At 32.3% G+C, this 20,930-nt stretch overlaps 1 protein-coding gene across 6 annotated transcripts; it reads right to left on the reverse strand.

Annotated features, from left to right (window-relative positions):
* Positions 1-1,595: 1,595 nt before the first annotated feature.
* On the reverse strand, positions 1,596-12,790 carry LOC111991791 (uncharacterized). Of its 6 annotated transcripts, XR_010625825.1 has the most exons (4): positions 11,722-12,790; positions 11,389-11,576; positions 2,971-3,050; positions 1,596-2,318 (listed from the first exon to the last, which is right to left on the reverse strand). XR_010625825.1 is itself a non-coding variant. In XM_065765557.1 (3 exons), exon 3 carries the CDS (start codon positions 7,110-7,112, stop codon positions 5,424-5,426), a length of 1,689 nt encoding a protein of 562 aa, XP_065621629.1. In that variant the 5' UTR covers positions 7,113-7,124; positions 11,389-11,576; positions 11,722-12,706; the 3' UTR covers positions 5,394-5,423. The 6 variants fall into 6 exon arrangements, 3 of the variants coding, with proteins under 3 accessions (XP_065621629.1, XP_065621628.1, XP_065621630.1); XR_010625824.1 differs by having other exon boundaries at positions 1,596-3,050; positions 11,722-12,703; XM_065765557.1 differs by lacking the exons at positions 1,596-2,318; positions 2,971-3,050 and adding an exon at positions 5,394-7,124 and having other exon boundaries at positions 11,722-12,706.
* Positions 12,791-20,930: the final 8,140 nt, after the last annotated feature.

The following is a 20,930-nucleotide window of genomic DNA, read 5'->3' on the forward strand; positions in this document are numbered from 1 at the left end:
ATTTGACTTTGATTCAATTGGGTTTGCATTGTTTAGTGAATTGTTCAAGCTAGCTTGGACTTGCAAAGGAGAGAGATGGGATGAAGAAGAAAGAGAGAGAATATATAAATAATTACATTTTACTGTTCATGTCAGAATAGTTATATTTTTTTCTCAAAAACACTTACACATACCAAACACACAATTATGTTTTTGCACTTTTCTTTTTTTTTTTTAAATGTTATTAGAAATGTGGTACCAAACACATTTTTTGCATTACAAGTACTTTAAACACATATTTTTACAACACTTTTTAAACTACAGTTTTCACATCATTTTGAACAACAATACTTAAAATCTGCTACCAAACAGGCCCTTAATTACTAAAAAAAATTATCCAACTTGGGCAAGATCAGTGGAAAGAGCATTGAGTGTTAAGAATTAATAAGCTTGAATTCATCAAAGGAGCCGCTGTCCTCACTCTAGCAATGGAGAAAATGCCTCTTGTGGTTCAAAGCTGGGCAAGGTGCAATGAAATGGTAGTTTCTTGGATTCTTAATTGTGTCTCACCAAGAATGGCAACTAGTTGGTTATAGAAGCACTGTTGCTATTGATGTCTGGAACAATGTTTGAGAGAGGTTTTCTCAAGAAAATGGGCCTCAAATTTTCTAACTAAAGAAAAATCTTGCTAGTATTTCTCAAGGAGAAATCTCAATCAGTGACTATTTCACTCGTCTTTTAATTCTTTGGGATGGGATTCAGAATTTCAGTCCAACTCCTTGTTATTCTTGTGGAAAGTGTGTATGCAATATCAAGAGGAGAGACAGAGATCCATTGGTAATGGTCATAGCAACAATGGACCTTTTGTTGAGTCTATTGCTCTAGCAGCAAAGTCTATGTCTTTTGGATCAACCAATTCTGGCTCAAATTATTTTGGAACAAAGACTTTCAAGAAAGGCAATGAAAGGCCCACATATAGTCACTATGGTTTACTAGGCCATACTGTTGAGAAATGTTACAAAATCCATAGTTACCTTCTCGGCATTTTTTTTTTTTTTTTTTTTTGATTCATAAAAGCTGTTCCATCTTCTACTCACAACATACTTCCTTTTACTCTAGAGCAATGTCAGAAATTGCTAGCTATGATTGGAGGCTTTGATGCTCAGCCTTACCCCATAGGCATGGCTAACAATATTTCTTACAATGCATCTCAGTCTAGCCCTTCGGCTGGTAACACAATTTTAAACCAATCACTATTTTATACTAAGCATTCCATTCTTTCTGCTAAACTATTTTATACAATGCATCTCAGTCTAGCCCTTCGGCTGGTAACACAATTTTAAACCAATCACTATTTTATACTAAGCATTCCATTCTTTCTGCTAAACTTGTGGATAGACATGCTTATGGTAATAATACTTGGGTGGTAAACACATGATTTAGTGATCATATTGTTTGTTCAATAACTTTCTTTCATTCTTATTGTTGCACATTGTGTGGTTGAATTACCTAATCACGTGACAGTTCCTCAACATAAATAAAAATTATCATAAAAAAAATGAAAATGTTAGATTATTTTTTGTGATTAGTTCAGTTTGTAAAACTTTATAATATAATTTTGTAATTTCTCTATCATCATTATGTAATTACTGAATTTATTCATTTTCGCATGATTAGGGGCATACCATATATAAATATATAAAGAGAACCCCAATGCCCGAATCTTCAACGATTAGGTTATATATGGCCCCATATCTCACTCTCTTTCTCACTGGCCATAATAACTTCATTTTTGTTCAATATATTCTCTCTTTTATGTTTTGTCGTGCACTCCCAAATCACAATATAGCAGCAACCTTTTGGAATGTCTCTACCATCACATCTCCACCAAAGAAGCTCATTGCCTAGGCCACTCCCCACCACCACACGAGATGCCATCTTTGCATCTATGATCCCGGGCTTTGTCTCCTTTATACAATTGAAGTAATTGAACAAGAGTTTAAACTCATCCTACAACCATATACGCTTCCATTTCCTTCTTGCTTCTTTATTGTATATGTGCTTGTTTGCGGTCACATCAGTGATCTCTCAGCTGCACTTGCAGTGACGTTGCTAGCCTCTATAGTTTTTCCCATTCCACTTAGATGGTTCACTTATATTGCTTTGGTGGTTCTTGTTTTTCTCTATTTACTTCGTTGGTTGGAACGACGGCTTTATGAGAAAACTAGAAAAGCAGTACAACATGCTCTAGAGTGTCTATGTGCACCATGATAAGCATCTCTAGGAGCACCAAGATTCAACCTTGTTGCCTATCTCATCATCTGCCAGCAGTGGCGGCTCTACATGCAAGCCAAGATGGTCACAGGTGACTTGCAAAAAAATGTATATATATACACTTGCCAAAAAAATATTATATGCTAAATTAACCTATTGTGACTATTCTAATAAAAATTTTGAACACCCTGACTTGATAATTATAAAAATTTGAGTTCAACAAAATAATAGTGCTACTACATTCACAATATATTTTCACAATAATTTCAAAACAAATCTAATGTGGTAAGCTCTTATTGATTCTAATTTGGACACACTGCAGATAATTCGAAAATTGCATAGATGAGCGAGAGAGGAAAAAATAAAAAAAAAGATATCACATTTTGATTGGAAAAATAATTTAAATGATAACCATCAAATGGAAAATTATTTTTGTAAAGTGATTTTCACAAATATGGTTGTACACTCATCCCAAAAGGTTGATAATCCCTTGATGTAGTAATTTTTTAGAGTATGGTAATATGATTGAACAAGCATTTTTAAGTTTACCAAATATGAATAATCAATAGAGGGAGTAGCTTATGACCTGCAGAAATAGGTAGAATAGCAAAAAAGTACTTTGTGCACATGATAATGACCAAGGGTAGGTGTGTGCAAGCAATATGGTAAGAATGGATCCATCAAGTATATTCTAGAATAAAATTAATGCAGCAGTACCTTTGCCAACACAGAGAACCTCGTTAACAAGGATATCAAATGCTTCACACTCTAGTTTTTTGAATGGATCTAAACATTCCCTACAAAATGGAACCTCAATAGTCAGAATAAAAATAAAATTGTACAATGAAAGAAACCACAGATAAATAATAAAGTACATATACATATACATTACATCATTAAGTTTCCAAGTGAAATGATTATGATTCATAGAAAGTCATTTTACTCAATTATTATGATATATTTATTTGCATGCGAGCTGGGCTAGTAAAATTCAGTTAATACTGGATAGAGTATACCCAGATACATTATCAAAAGTAAAGAACAATATATTATTAATAACTCTTCAGAAAGTTGGCAATTTTGTTGGAATGCTTGAGTACTTGTACCAAACAACAATTAATCATTCCTAATCAACAACTGAATGGATATAGCTTAGGCAAAGGAAAAAGGAAGAATAAATTAAAATGAAAAAATAAGCACAGCTTAGCACATCACTACTAAAATTCAAGAAACATAGTAACGGGTTTACCTCTCAATAATCTGTGATCGGCTATAGTTTGATAATATTAGCACATTTATTTAGCCCCAAAACAATCAATAGGTATAATGACTAATCAGTAGTGACAAGTATTGTAAAAGTAAGTAAAATTAAAAAAGGATACTGCAAATAACATAAAGAGAACCTAATGTAATGCACCTAAGATATTGTATATAAATTTTATCCATAGAATATAGGAATTGCTAATGCAAAATTACTTAAAATGGGATGACAACCAAACCTCTCACAAATCTCTCACACTAAAGACAAGACAAATCTTTGATATCAAACTCCTACAAGCACAAAACAAAAACTACAACACCACCCAATGTATAGGGACTATATCATCTCCCTGTTTCTTTTCTTACCAATGTGGGACTAACACTCTCGATAGGAATTATTGCATCTCCTTTTAATTTTCTAAACTATGTGGGATTCCAAAACCAATATCGAAATCTAAAAACTTTGGAAGTGTGCAGGCAAATGAAAACCAACGTAAATGTCAGGGTGGATTTTCAGAATGAAGAGGCTTGGAACTCATTTGTGTGGAAAGCAGAAGCACAACAACCTAACCTAACTTTAAATTTGAGGGGAGAAAATAGTACCTTAAATCATTTAACAACAAAAAGAGGAATATAAAGAAGCTCAAGAGAACCCAAATATTCAGTCCCATGGTGGCAAATAATGGTTATGTTAATTGCACAGTAATCAGGAGACTAAAACCAAATAACATAAGAATTAGGCAATGAAAAAGAGAACTAACTTAGATGATCAGAACAGGCATATCACAACATTACTAAAATTATAATAATAACACAATGGGACAGTACTAGAATGCTTAAAAATTAAGGGAAAAGAACCAAAAGCATGACTTTTTGAACACAAGTACATAGGAAAGTCACAAAAAATGATTTTTCCTTGAAATTTTAGAAGTATTATGTAACAATGAGATCCTTCAAACCAGGAAAGGCCTGACCAACATTTTCCAAATTAAGCCTTGAACTTATTAGACAAGATTTGTAGTCTCTTTGCCCAAAATGTTTTAAAGATTACCTTGAACTTGGAGTACATTCAATTAAACTATATAACTCAACCAGCCATGTTATTAACAATTGTTGCTCCCAAATCACCATGTTCTTAACATCAACATTTACAAAGTACATGCTGTGCCTTTATATTAAAATACTGGGCCAATATTCTTACTAAATTTATGTTGAGAAAACAAAAAAGAAAAGAACCTCACCATCAATGATAATTAAATCATGCATAATTAAGCTTTCATAGAAATAACAGTAATAGTAAGTATATCAATGACTAAAACTAATGACATAAAAGATGTTGATAAACATGTAAATCTATAATAACTTAAAAAGCTATTGAATTTTGGCATTCATGTTTTGACTCTAATTGCTCATTTCCCTCTTCAAAATAATGGATGCTCGCCTAATGTAGAAGAAGAAAACATAGACAATTAATGTGAGCTCAAGAAAAATGAATGCAATTGCAATTGCATAGAAATAGAAAATAGCGGGAAAAGTAGTCATACACAGCCGATAAGAGATACCGGAAGCTTGCCTTTTATTTCCAGTGTTTGTTCATCAACCCTGAACTTTATGTTCCACATTGAAATCCAACTTCCATTGCTAAACAATGTAATACCATAAAACATTGAAAACTGAAAAGTCCTATTATCATTTATCAGCAAGCTTATTGTTTCTAACAGAAGTGGACAAGGCAGGGTACAACCACACACAAACAAGCATGAGATGGTACAATGTATTTACATTGTATTTGAACCATGATGCCAAGAAAGAGCATTGAAAAGAATTACTGCAATGTCATTTGATGAATTCCATGCACCAAAATTTACGTGGACTACATCTAGTATAAAATAAAAACACATTTGTCCTTTTTATAAACAACTCTTGTGGATGTAGAAATTACATTGAGCACATTGATAGATCAACTTTTCACAAGTATCATTACATTTGTTACATCGAGGGCGGTCCTTAGTTTCCTCAATGAAAGTAAGAGGGTGTGAGTGACAGTTAAATGTGTAAGTACCTCCAAACTTATAATTTGAGTATTTCCCAATAATACATTTTGGATGAGCAAAATAACTGCAATCCTCACAGTAGTAAAACCAATACTTTGAGTCTCGTTTTTCTTCACATATATCACAATAATATTCACCAAAGTTATCTTCAGCTCTGTAACTGAGAGTGAAGAGATGCTCATGTTGTTTGTATCTTATAAATTGTGGTAGTGTAGCACATCTGAAGTCCAAAGCAAATGCACAAGTGGTACAACGGAATATTGGGTAAGTTCTAGAATCACAGCAGCTACAATTCTGAGAAGATTCAACACCAGAGAGAATAAGTGTGTGATCATGACCAGGGGGGGTAAGGATTTCTGAGATCATACTACATTGAACATCAAGTCTAAAACGGCATGTCTCACACCAATAGGTGAAGCCATTGCATTTACGATGACAGGCATAACACCTAAAATCCTTACTTGGTTTCATTGGGAGCAGGGATAGTGGATGCTGATGAAGTGGGTGTTGCTTTTTTTTTGGTAAATTAGCACAAGATTCATGAAGAAAGAAGCTACACTTTATGCAACTATAAAACGGAGAGACAATGGCTCTTATGCACCCATCGCATTTTTGGTTTTTTAGAAGCTGCTCGGTAAGCATTAAGTCATGCTCAGGACTAGGGTTTTTTAGAAGCTGCTCGGTAAGCATTAAGTCATGCTCATGACTAAAGTGTTTGATTTCTGCAGCTATTTGAATTCCACCCTCCCTTATATTGTATTTTTTGACTTCGTAAGTTGAGTCAACCAATTCATTGAGCTCTGAAACTTCATCCTCATCTTTAAATTCTTGCAAATTTATGTTCTCCTTGTTTTCCATAGCACAATTGAGGTGGGCAACAAAATCACATCTGGAGCAATAGTAAAGCCCGTAGCATGTGTCCACCTCTTGAACACAGATTTGACAAAATCGAGAGTCAGATTGATGGAATTCAAGAGAAGAATGGATGAGGTGGAGGAGGTGCTTGTGATGCACAACTTTGACATTGCGTGGGAAAAGAGAACATCTTCCATGAATCCAAAAACCGCATGGATTACACAAATAGGGCGTACCTTTGTCTTTTTTGCCGCAAAGGTCACAAGTGAAAGTGATCCACTTCCAAACGGAGGTCAATGGGTGGTGGTTGAATTCAGGTTCCATGGTGGTGGGCACTAAAGAAGCGCATGTAATGTGAAGGTTGAAGTCGCAGCGGGAACACCGATAAGTGTATTCACCTTTATATGCTTTGCAAAGTTTGCATTTGTAATTTTCCAGGTGTCTCCATGGGGGAAAGAGAATAAGAGGATGGATTGGGTGCAAGGGATGGTGCAACTTAAGGGGTAGTTCTGCACATGATTTATGATGACTGTACCCCCCGCCACATTCTTTACAACTGTAGCTAGGACCATAAACTGATTCGTTGCACCCCCAACAAGAATATCCACGTCTGTCATCTGGATTGAAGAGCAAGGGATGGTTCAGATGGATAAAATGTTGAAGTTGCTGCTGCTGCTGCTGCTGCTCCATCTAATCTATCTTCTTTATTTAATTGTATGACGACATGCAAAGTGACAGTCACAATCACAGACATATCATCATCATCATCATCAAATTTCTTTATTGTTTATAAAAATAAAATAAATAGTAATCAGAAAAAAGGGCATAAATATTAATAATACGTAGAAAGAAAGAAAGAAAGAAAGAAAGAAAGGGCTGGGGCCTGGGTGAATCTAAATAAAAATAAACAGAGAGTGCGTAATGAGAATTGCTACTTTTTTGAGTTGAATATAATATATATAGCAGCAATTTTGTTTTTTATGGCTCTAAATGTAAAAAAGTAAAAAATAAATAAATAAAAAGAGGGATTTGGGCGTGACTCAGCACAGCAGGTTTGTTGGAGTTTGATCGTGAATGTTCTTTAAATTAAAGGCCTTGGGCTTGGGTCAGTTAGGTGTGGCCCGTGGCTATTTATTTTTGTTGGGTACTGGGCATTTTTTATTTTTTAATGTGAACAGTAAAAGGCGTAAAAACTTCTGTATTGATTGGAATTCTTTTTATTGATTTTCATTAAAAATTAAAGTGAATTTTATTTTATTTTTTTGGGGAAAGCATAAAAGTATTGTGTAAATAGGAATTACTTTACTTGATTCCATTAAAAGTAAGCGTGATTCTTCACAAAATAATCTGAATGCATCTCAAAGTTCGAAATAAAAAAGTAAAAATGTTTGCACAACAAAAATCCAAACTATGTTTTTAATTGATCCTCCATTTTTGTTATTAGAAAAATATAATTTGTTTTTTAAATTTTTTATTCTTGTTTATGTTAATCGTTGTCATTTATTTAAAATCATCTAAACACAAATCTATGTTTGCCTTTATTCAATATATAAGTAAATAGTGCAACTAAGTTTGCCTTCATATTTATATATTGTTACTTCTTTATGCAAGCTTTTACTTAACCTAGGTTATCCATTACAGCTCATAACAACAAAGTTAATCCAACAAAATCTACAGAAGAAAGTTTAGTAGTAAAGGTGGCATGGGGATACAAAAATGAAAGAGTAAAGTCTTTTAGAGTTTTATGTAAACTTCATGCTAGGTTGGTTCTACTAATCCAATTATACAATGAAAAATGCAACATGATGATGTTTTTTCATTTAACAAAAATATATATATATATATATATATATTTTAATGCTAAGTCTATCACTCCTTAACATTTATGTATATTAATATTTTGCCAAGAATTCTTTTTAGCTCAGTAGTTAGTGGTACTGGTAGATGTTCTTCTTGAAAAGAATTTATGTTCAACTCCTTTCTTCCCCACATGTGATGAATAGGGTGGAAAAGTGTTTGGTAACGTTTGAGAACAAATGTAAACTATTTTAGTACTAATAAAGGACCAAACAAATATTTGATAAAAATTGGTTTGAGTTAGGCTGTTCGGTAACTTTTACTGAAGTTATATTCCTCAAACTTTTTTTTTTCCATAATAATAGTTTGTTAATCCCATTGTTAGACTAATTTTCTTTCTCCAATTATCATGCTTATCAAATATTAAGTTGATCTATTGTTCTTTTTGAATATAAGGTGATTAGCCATGAAAAGCTCACTAATCTATGAAGAGCGATTATAATTGCTTGCATTCTTAAATATAGCACGCAACGAATTATTTTAAAATTTTGCAGTGATTAACCTATAATAGATATTGAAAACATGATTCAAGAAATAAAAACTTGATTCAAGAAAATTATGATTTATAAGAAAAAGTTGAGTGATACACTATTTATCAAAATTGCATCAAATGCAACATAAACCAAACCATTTAGAGTAATATATCTCATAAAAATATAGCAACAAGTGCAAATAATCTTACTACATTTAAAATTTATATGACAAATTTTAAGTAAGCAAAGTAACTATTGTTTATGAATACCAATACAAAAACACACATACATATGAACAAATTTATATAGGCAACTATAAAAACTTACAACAAGAAGAATCCAATTTTGGCTTCAAAACACACCTTGAGAAGCTTCCAAGTTATTTTTTGTATAGAATTTTTAAGGCTAAGTTCATATGAAAACCATTTATAACTTCTACTATATATATAGAATTATCAAGCCATTGTGCCAAAGAAAATATTCCTTGTCCAACTCAATAGATTATCATGTCATTGTGTCAAAGAAAAATCCTTCCTCCAACACAAAAGAAAACAAAAGAAAGAAGGAACAAAAGAAGCAAGCAAGGCATTTATGCTTCCTTGTCAACTTGGAGTTAAATCTTCTTAGTAACATTTCCTATTTCTTTTCCTCTTCTTCTCTTTTTTTTTTTTTTTTTTTTTTTTTTTTTCTTCCAAACATGTCCATACTAAAATTAATTTTTCTCATTCATTGATGAGATTTCTTTATGCATCTCTTTCTAGGTTATACATAAATGAAATTTCATCTCTTGTATTACATTTAGATGATGATTTTTGAGTTAGAATTTACTCAAAATTTTACCTTTGAAATTTATAATATTGATTTCTATTGTTTATATTAACAAAAAGGACAATTCAAAAATTATATAGAATTTTATACTTTAGATTTCTAAGCATCCAAATTCAAAGTCCAATTTTCAGTTTGCTAAACAAACTAAATTCATATGCATTTCTTTCACTCATCCCTTACCCTTTTTTAATTGAATAAACACCCTTCCTCTCTGCATCTTTCTCTCATTCCATCACTCCCTTGATCAAGACATAAAGTAATGAGAAAGCACACACATGAAAAGCAAGCAAATGATAAAAAGGTCCATCTCAGCAAATTATTTACACACGGAGTCAACACCATATATTAAAAATTTGAAGGTATTTCATCTAAGAAGAACTAAATAACATTGGCAGAAATATAGAAGGTTCTCTCAATTTATTTAGCTGCTTCATTCCTGGTATCACTAGTGAAACTTTAAGTAAAAAATGTTTCTCAGTGCAAAAAAGGACAATTAAGTATGTAAAAGTTGGAAATTTATTTCCAAGAATTCCGGGAACTTGTGATAATGATTTCCTCGTAAAACTTGACCTCAATAGATTTTATACTTCCACAGGTTTCAAACAACATTAAAAGAGTATTCTTTACCCAGCTTAATGGACTGTCATGGTAATTCCAGCCATGAAGCGAAACTCAAGGCATGACACCTAGAGGGACCTTAAAAGTGATCTTAATGGGAATAACGTAGCCGAACACCAACAAGAAATAGTTATCTGAGTAATGAACAGGAAGAATTTTCGAACAGTCGATCCTTGATATAAAGTCCTTTTTCTTTCATACTCTCCTTGAATGGAGCGTAATCTTACCCTTCTTGCTCTTCTTTATCTCTCCCCGTTCTAGTTGATCATTGTAATTTGGGTCCTAAATTTTTGCCACTGTACATTTCCCGTGCACTTGGGTTGGCTATTCTTTAATAAAAAGTTCTTACTTTATTTATTCATATAGGTTAAACTTTTAGAGCCAGCTTTCTTGGCCACATTTTCAACATGCATTTCAATTTCATAAGTGAACCCTTTGTTGAAAACCTTGGATGTAAATCTTGATAGTTATTTTTTTCATTCTGTATGGCTCCAGCAGCTTGTAATCTCCACCAAATAGATGCAACCAGTAAAATTTCCTAGATAAAATAGCATAGTCTGATGAGTGGTAGAGTTTGAGAAGGAAGTAGACCAGCTTTAGGTTTTTAGACTTTGGATACTTCCTCTCAACTATGGGTACTGGTTTTTTGGCCGAGCACAGAGATTTTCAAAAACTTTGTAGCATGGAAATGTACCTTCTAGATCCTAGACCAAGGCTTCAATAGCTATGTTAGACAGTTCCTCAGATGTAGTATTGACAACTTGCTGATGGCAGATTCAGAAAACAATTGTGATGTTACATACCATCTCTGGATGGGATCATTTTAAATAGCATCAAGTACAAAGAATGCCTTTGAGTAAAATGCAATAGTTTCATATGTGCACCCTTTTGAAATATTATTTGGTTTAAGAAACACAAATTTAAGCATTTCAACCACCCCTGGTCTTGTCAACCCACACATACAAAAACAAAAAGAAAATCAGCTATGAGCATTTTTGCTAGATTTTTTTTATTAACGTTTTATTTTGTTATGTCAAAAAATATATATCAATTTTATTTATAGAATTCAAAACATTATTCAGGCTCAATACGTGTACTATGAAAACAATTCATCAGATATTAAATATTCATTAAATTTCAAAATCCAATCCAAACTCATAAATTATAACTCTTACAAGTTTAGAAATTACCTCTATAAAATATGTAGCCAGATTCAGGAGGACATGGATTGATTCTGCAGCACAGCGACAGCCATAGAATCCTGCCGTTTGGTGTAAAAGAGGATCATTTAACTGACCACTAAGACCAGTCCAAGGGTTCTGTGCCTTCCAAATCAAGACTAGTGTATTTACGGGAAGTCCGGCCCTCCAGCAGAGCTCTAAATTGAATGTAGTTAGCCAGTTAAGCTTGATGTTCATTTCAAGTTAGGTCAGCACCAAAAAAAAAAAAAAAAAAAAAAAAAAAAAAAAAAAAAAAAAAAACCCAATAGGCATCTAGAATAGCTATAGAAAATTTTGATTTACCTCTAAACAAAAATCATCAAGATCCTTGGGGGTTCCACAAAGTTCAATCTGATCAACACTTTTTTTGGCTTTGAATATGGAATGTATTTATGTTATTCCCATATGGGTTGGAACTTCTTCTGTGTACCCACTAGGAAGTTGCTTAAACAACGGAATCTGCTAGCCTTCTTGAGACATTCTTGCTCTGATAGTATATGCAACAGCCATCCTGACAGAATCAACCTCAGGATTGAATCCATGGCTGTGAAGATCATTCTTAAAAAATGCTTCAAGGTTTCGGATTTCATAAGGGCCATCAGTGAAGCCCCCTTACATTTGCAAATCCATCCCACAAAGGTCCTTGGATGTAAACACGTGTACATCAAGATATTGGCTAGGATCTTTTGACGCTACAGATAAATCTTCAGAAGATTTGCTGATTTCATTGGAGTTTTCGAAATAAGGATTTAGTCTCAGGACATTTTCCAAATCTTTGTTGATGTCATCTAGTGGAACTTGCTTATTTTCACCTACCGAAAGAGCAAGACTTGGATGGTTCCTTAGAAGGTTGACAGTGTCTCTTGCACATAGCAAGAGAAGATCATGATCAAGGGGACCATTTGGATTTGATACCGGGTCACCATTTCAATCTCTTCAGTACTCCAAAACTCTTGCACACCTACAAAAATCAAATCAGCCACATGGACCAAGTTATACTAGAGTAATTTAATACTGAAATAACTTAGAATATTGGAATCCTTAGGATTGGTTAGCCTTGACCAATATATAACCCTGTAGACAGGCCTGAGTCTCAGGAGGATAAATCGTTCAAAATAATGCAATGCAGAATTCACTTTGGTTGGAACATTTTAAAGCTTCAGTTACTAAATAACCAAGTGTACCAAATTAAAAGTACCAAAGGCTCCTACTGCAATATACCAAACAGCAAACAATGTCAAATAAATTTTTTGAGAAAATGATGCTGAAATATGTTAATGGCAATTAAAAATACAACTGAACTCAACAAAGCAATTATCCTAAATAATTTAGTTAAATCATTGATAATTACAATAACAAATAGAATACAGAATGAATGTATTCACTAAATCTAGATGTAACTTTGAGCAGAAGATATAGAAAATTTGATTAAGACAATTTTTAATTATGTAGACAAAAACCACTAAGCTGACAGTAAAGAGTTCTTTATTTATATTTGAAAGCATTCGAGAACAAGAGGGGGCTAGAAATATATGAGGTCTAAGGCAGAGGCAGTCAGAAACGATAAAATAAACAATTTTCTAACAGAGTGTATAGCCTGAAATAGAGATCAAGGTCAAATGATAATGATGGTAGTAATAATCCATGTAGCTGACCTGAGAAAGTAGAAATCAAGAAGTGTTGACTTGTAACAAGAAAATAAAGAATTGTCTTGCAAGCATAGGCTTGCTCATGTCTTAACTTGTTCTTATAACATCAGTTATGCTTGTTTTAAAATCAAATTTTGACACTTAGAAGAAAGGAATAAATTTTGCTTGTGACACGCTATTGCCACTATGTTAGTATTGACAATTGAGGGTAAAAGCTTTGTGGACAATTTAGGTCAAAGAAAATAAATACCCTAATAATTTTCAAAAGCATTATAAAATCAACAATGCCACAATTTATGGTAACTTTCATAATGGAACTGATTTTAGTGATTAACATATCATCAATTTATATGGTTACAAGAACACCATCATTCTTGGGAAAGTATTGCAGATTATAGTTGTTTACTTTGTTAGAAGTATGTGGTTAAATAATTAAATTTATCATATCCCAGTAGCTTAATCTTTTGAAAGAATCGGTAATTTAACATAGTATTAGAGTAGGAGGTTTTGAGTTTGATCCTTGCTCCTCCACTCAATCTTCCATTTAAAATCTCATGTGTTGGGCCAAACCTTATAAAAGGGAGTTTGAGCCCACACATGAGAGTGTTAGAAGTATGTGGTTAAATGATTAAATTTACCATATCCCAATAACTTAATTTTTTAGAAGAATCTGTAATTTAACAAGGATTTTTCAATTATAAAACTTACTCTAGAACACTTTCTTGGCATTCCCAGCATCTTACATTGCAAACATCCTATGAAAATTCCCTCAATATAAAGCATACAAATTTTGGTGAATTTGAAAATTTGATGTTCCAAGATTTGTCCCAATTTTACTAACCCACCAACCTCCCATTGATATACACATGGGGACATCATTCTATCTCAAAAGGTTCATCCAATAGGTTTGCCCCCAACTATATATATCAATTCTTCATTTTCTTTACTTTTTCTCTATATGGGACTCAACCCTCACACATGCACTCACAATAGACCTCCCCCTCTCATGTGAGCCTCTACCACATCATCCTAGCTTCCCACTGCATGTGAGTCATTAGCAAATCCAGAGTGTGCATACAAGAGTTGCATCAAATGCAGCAATAACCAAATTCACACCAACCACATCAACACCAAGAGACTCATTCAAAAAAAAAAAAAATTAATAGATAACAAACATTTAAAATTTCAAACCAAAAGTTGAACCATAACTCTAATACCAATTTTTTTGGGATGAGAAGTGTCCCTAGGTTCCAACAAGAGCCTATAGATATATATTGAGGTACCTATTGATATATATTGGGGTGCCACTCAAACAGCTTAAGCCAAATGGTTTAGACCCAACTATGTTCATCAACTTCTAACTTTCCTTAATTTTTCTCTTGATGTCGAACTCAACCCTTACATGTCCACTAAAAACAGTTGCTGACTTTGGTATGGTTTGTTTTTCATCTTCTTATTCTGTACGAGAAAGCAAATAGTACTGCTTAGTCCTACTTGGTTATGTAGTCTCCACAAAAAGGTACCAAACCGACTTTGTAGCCATAATCTTTGTTATTAGTAAGAAAGAGCTCATTGGGTGTATATAGGGTTTTGTTTTGTGCAACTATTGTAGTCACACATTCTAGTAAATTTTTCATCTCAATGCCCGCCATTGGACATATGTCTAAATCTGAACCATGTAAGTCTCTATCTCTATGTTCCCTGTGTGATTGTTCGTTCAATATTTCTATTTCTATTTTGTATATACCCTCTATAATTGATCACACTCAAAACACACACACAAATAGGGGAGAGAGAGAGAGAGAGAGATCACCAGAAGTCATAAATATCACAATAATGGTAAAATTCTGTCCTCTCAGCCAATCCACCACCCCAACAGCAAACCATATTAAATGCATATCGGCATGAAACTTGATGTCGGTTTCGTAACGTTCCTTTAAAAGACGTAGTAACCCATCTGACAATATCCAATTACCACCATGGATAATGATCGGCTGTCCATTGACCTTGAACAACCTGTAAATCAAAATTTTATAGACTACATATCATAATATCAAAATAAAACCTATGTAAAATGCTCTAGAAGGCATATAAAGCAATACTTCCACCTGTGGCACTATCAATATGGCTCTCAATCTTTCGGAAGCCAAATAGATGGCTCCAAGCATCAAATTATCCATATCCCTTTACATCAACAGTAATATGAACATTGTACAAGGACTGTTTTCCCATACTGTTCAGCCGCCATAAGTCAGGATTGTAGAAGAAAGCTGCAAATTCATTCCATTATAACCTATAACAGAAGTATTGAGAGACTAAAACTAGATAAAAATGCCCATGGGGAGGGGCTACCCCGACTTCCATAGGTCCTTGGTTTGACCTCCTAATGAGAATTGAGGATATTTGAATTGATAATAATCGGATGCTCCAAATGCTCAGTAATCAGAAATTTCACATCTCTAGATACCATTTTGGATAATTCAAGGCACAGATAAGTAATGAAGCTATATTCCTTGGGCACAGTATGCAATTTATTAACTTGGGGGAGGAGGGGGTCTTTTATGCTTTCACATTTCTTTAATGGTAATGTACAATATCAATGAAATGAATCAAGAAGGAAGTTCATTACCTATATGTACAATATCATTGTATGATTTTGTAAGATATTGAGAAGGGAAAAAAAAAATCTAATTTTACTTCACTGAATCATAAGAGGAAGATATAAGCGTCATAGACAGTCTAGTCTACACACAGACTACCAAGGAAAACTGCAGAGGCCAGAAATAGTTCAGCTTTTTACCCCCAAAAAAAAGTTCAGCTTTATGACGTGCACTAGCAAAAATCTGGTGGTTGATAGATATGCATGTATGTGTATATATAGATATATATGAGATGGATTCAAGTTACACCTTTTCATAACCACTGATTTTCATAACATCTAAGGGTGAAAAAAAAAACTCCACTTAACATATCATTAATATAGAGTTATTAATTGCCACATTAGCTAATTTTCCTTTAAAAACCCATCCATTCAATGTTCCTAATACTTAATCATTTTTTTTTTTTTTAATAATACTTCCATCATATTTTCAAATATCTGTAGAAACCTGTCTCGTTTTGGTTCTGACAGGAAATTTCAAATAATTTCTTATCAATATGCATCTACCGTCTCTCATTTTCCAACAAGAAACTAGAGACAACAATATCATTATGGAAAAAAATTAACCATGATCAAAGGTAACAAACATAGTTCCAACTCAGAACGTATTGTGAGGCAACATCATTTCCAATCTAGCATGAAAACAAATTATTGTAAAATTGCATGTATTCCAAGCATATCAAAATTTAGATTTTTACTCCATCACTCCACTCACATGGGATCCAAAATCATAAATGTAATTCTAAAATAAATTCATATTAATATATAAATTAAATAGGTTTTGGATTTAGCTATAAACCTCATGCCCCTTCTCCCAGGATGATCTGGGGGATGAACGAGAAAGGCAAGCAAGTTTTGACCATTAGGATGCAGAAATCAAACACTGTAAAATTAAAGCGAAATATTGTAAAAAAAAAAAAATGAACTCCACGGAATAAAAACACTTACTCAAATACGCAAATTTGAGAGCTCAATCTTACAAAGCAGACAAGGCTTACATTGATTTGAGTAAGTGTGTCGGTGTATATGAGGGTGTGAGAGAGAAGGGAAAGGGCGTATGGGTATTTTTGGTAATATAAAAACAGGAGATGGGGCCAAGAATTCCACGTGGAATGAGTGTCTTTAAAAAAATAAAATAAAACTTGTCGTTGTGTTAAAAAAACAACTATATTTTCAATTTGCCGCTTTCACTGTTAGGTTCAGCTAATGTGTCGTTTGTTACTTCAAGGCAGTGATATGTGTCTTTTTCGTATTTCTGCAATATTGTTTAATCGCTGCCCCACTCCTTGTAAAGTATTAAATTTTTCCTCACTGGACTGCAATAATCATAATGTATTTATTATATTATGTAGGGCAAAATTTGCCAAATATTAGATTTTTAGAAAATTTTTTGCACAAACGCACGAGGGTAAAATATTTTAGTAAATTGGACTGTTTTTGAAAATCAAGTTTAACAAACTCGATTTCCAACCCATTCAAATTGCGTAAAGTCTGACATGAACCAAAAAAAAAAAAAAAAAGTGGAACTCAAGTTTCATTTGAACAGAACTCGAGTTACTTAAACTCAAGTTCCATTTGAACAGAACTCGAGTTTCTTAAATTCGAGTTCCGTGTGGAACTCAAGTCTAACTTACTAAAATGTTTCACCCGCGTGCATTTGTGCAAAATTTTTTCTAAAAATCTAATATTTGGCAAATTTTGCCGTAGTCTATCTATTAGCTATATAAAAAGCACCAATGTCCCTATAGTACACATTTGGTTTATTGTGTCCTTTTATTTTTTATTTTTTTAGTTTTGAACAGTTACTACAGTGCCAATAATGTTTGTTCAATTGGCACTGTAGCTATAATGCGCTATAATGCTTTGGTTTTAACCTGCACTGTTGCTACTTTCTTTTCCTCTTTTTTTCCCACTGCTTTCTTTTCTTTTCTTTTATATTTCGGCGTAATATCGTCCTGTCCACTCTTTTTCAATTTAAAACCAATAACAACTTGTCATTTATAATTTGTTCTAAAAATGTTATGGATGTAGCATTTCTCTCAAATAAAATAAAAATATATCTATTCGGATTCTAAAAATAAAAGTATTGTGAAAATGTTTTAATATTTTGTTGTATTCTTAGACTTCTTTTTTAGTATATATAATCAAATTGGGTGAGCCAAAATTCACTGTACGTTTCACGCACAATTTTCTTGTATTGTCTTTTTGTTTTTATTTTTTTAATGCATAATTTTAAAACCAGTAATAATTTTTTACCTAAGATTTGTTGTGAAAATGCTGTGGACATAAAAATTAAATAATAAAATATCAAACTGTGACCTACCACAGCTAGAAATAAAAAATATCACGAAAATATTGTGACATTTTGTTATATTCCTAAACTTCTTTTTTGTGTGACATTTTGTTGTGTTCCTAGACTTCTTTTTTTGTTTAGTCAAATTTAGTAAGCCAAAACTCATTTTTTTAGACACAATTTTCTTCAGTTGGCCTTTTATTTTATTTTTAAATGCACGGTTAAAAGTGGTTAGCCTAATTTAAAATTAGTAGCAATTTACCATCTACGATTTATTATGAAAATATTGTGGACGTAACATTACTCTAAAGTAAAATAATAAAATATCAAACTAGGACCCACCATAGCTAAAATTAAAGGTTTTGTAAAAATATCATGACTTTTTGTTGTATTTCTAGACTTCTTTTTTGGTTTATTCAAACTGTTGAACTAAAATTCATTGTTTAATGCATAATTTGTTTAGGTTGATTTTTTTTTACACATTGTTTCATGTTTTTTTTTTAAAATAAAAATAAAAGCACACACATTCATATTGTTTTACACACACGTAACACACACACAAATTGACAAAGAAACACTTTCTTCCTTTATGTTCGGGGGAGTTGCATTCCCTCCTTAAACTAAAGTTGAATAATTTCATCATTTATATTTTGTAAATGAGCATACACCCCTATTGTTTATCTCTTAGTTAAACCCTAACAAAATTTTATAATTCCTAAAATATTCCATTGTGCAATGTCTAATATACTCCTACTTAATTTTAATGTCCCAAAAAATTTCTTTGTGTATTTTGAATTTTATTTGGTAGACTAGTAATCATGCTTAGAAAGTTAAAATGATAATATATGGTGTTCTATTTGTTACCCAAAGAACACTAATTTATTAGGTTTAAATCTTCTACACTTATAATTTTATCTAATAGAAACTTTAATGACATGTGTCTTTTGTTATTTTGTTATTTTTTAATTTATTTTCCTGCTTAAAAGGGTATTTATTAAAAATAAGCTAAACATCGTAGTTAGACTCATAAAATAAGATAATAAAGAATGAAATATGAATAACAAAATATTCATTGTAGATGATTGCAAATATTTAATTTAATGAAGATCTTCAAAAAAATTGTAGTATATATTTTCATTCATTGTGAAAATTCAAATATTGTAGAAATATGATGACATTCATTATCATTCTTTGTAGCATTTTTTGGTGAGTAGATATTACATTTAGTAAATAAGTTCTAAGAAATTGTCATAATACATAGATATTCAAGTAGCTATTTTAAATTTCATTACATGACTTCATACTTCTTCAACAAAAAGAATCTTTATTAATTTTCTCACTAAAGGGCTAGCACATGCCTTGCACGTGCAACCCACACTAGTAATGAATAAACTATAATCCTAATTGACTTGGGCCGAAGCCTAATTATTTAATTCTTACTTTAGAAAATTAAATACTAATAATTTCATTAATTAATAAGTCTAAAATAAAATCCCTTCCTCAAAAAAAATATTCCAATAGACTAATAATAAAAATATAATTGACTTCTAAAAAATTATATAAAATTAGTCATATTTCATACATCAAGAACTAATATGGCATTACACTTTTATATTTAGACCGTGATACACAAAATTATGTGAGTGGCCAATTTTAAGAATTGCTTTGTTGTGATGATGCTAAGGGATGCCTAACAAATTAATACCCTCCTCCATTTTTTACTTTTCTTCTTATAAATTTTTTTAATACTTTAATAGTTAGAATCAAAGAATTTGAACCTTAAATGGTTCCATCAGAAACACAAGAAGTGCTAACTAATTAAATTACAAGGCAGAGTGGTCAACTACTCCCCAAGAACTCCAAAACAAAAAAAAAACAAAAACAAAAAAAAAACAAAAAAAAAAATTCTTATTGGTCTCCAAAAATAAAATTTACAACTAGCTAGTCCCAAGAATTTAATTTATCCAAAGAGTTTAAAAAAAAAATAAAAAACAAAAATAATATATGGTTGGCCCATGACATATTGGTCATTCTAAGGGAGGAAAAAAGAGACTTTTTAATATAATTTTTTTTTTTAAATTCTTATGCTTTTTTGAATTTTATCGGCCAAATCATTTAGTAAACAAAATATTTTTCCTAATCATTAGGAAAACAAGAGCAAATTGAGAAACAANTGATGTGCATGAAATATATACAATAAAGTACTCACATATCTACATATTTAGCCTTACTTTTATGTTATTTTGTGACTGATTATATAATATCTTTGTGTTGCAGTAACAAGGGCTTTACATGCAAAGTGGGGCTAGCCAATTGAATCAAGCCAACTTACATCCAGCCAGGCATGAATATTAAATTTAAGTCCAATTGGAGTAAGGAATCAAAGGAAATTTGCACCAAATCCAAGTCCAATTCGGATTAGGATTCCAGCCTGCACATCAGTTAGTATTTTCAGCATAACTTTCGGCTCAGATGTCCAATTGAGATGATTCAAGTTGGGCTGGAAAGTTAACTTAAAGGGCTACAACTTTGTAGTTTACCAGAAGCCCTAATTCTGACGTTAAGTGGGCCTAAATAGTCGGTTAAGTAAGCCTAAAAGTCTGGGATTTTCTCCAAACGGGAATTCAACTTGTAATAGGATTCATTGACCTATTTAAAGGCTTTTTAGGGCAAAATTCAGGGAGACTAGTGCTAGGGCTGAGATGCAAACAGAAAATTGGAGCAAGAGGCAGTGCCGCATGTGGCTTCTCTGTAGCTTTTCTCCATGATAGCATTGTGACTATTTCTTTCTCTATTTTATTTGTCTAGTTTAATGTTTAGTATTTTATTCTTTTGTTTTATTTCAATTACCATGAGTAGCTAAATTTATAATTAGGGTTGAGGATGAAACCTTGTTAAGATTATTAGTAAT

Source organism: Quercus suber, unplaced genomic scaffold, assembly GCF_002906115.3.
Source record: "Quercus suber isolate HL8 unplaced genomic scaffold, Cork oak 2.0 scaffold_637, whole genome shotgun sequence".
NCBI lineage: Eukaryota > Viridiplantae > Streptophyta > Magnoliopsida > Fagales > Fagaceae > Quercus > Quercus suber.

What these genes read in the sequence shown, in the direction of transcription:
- LOC111991791 (XM_065765557.1), bottom strand. Translation starts at nt 7,112, where the DNA reads ATGGAGCAGCAGCAGCAGCAGCAGCAACTTCAACATTTTATCCATCTG.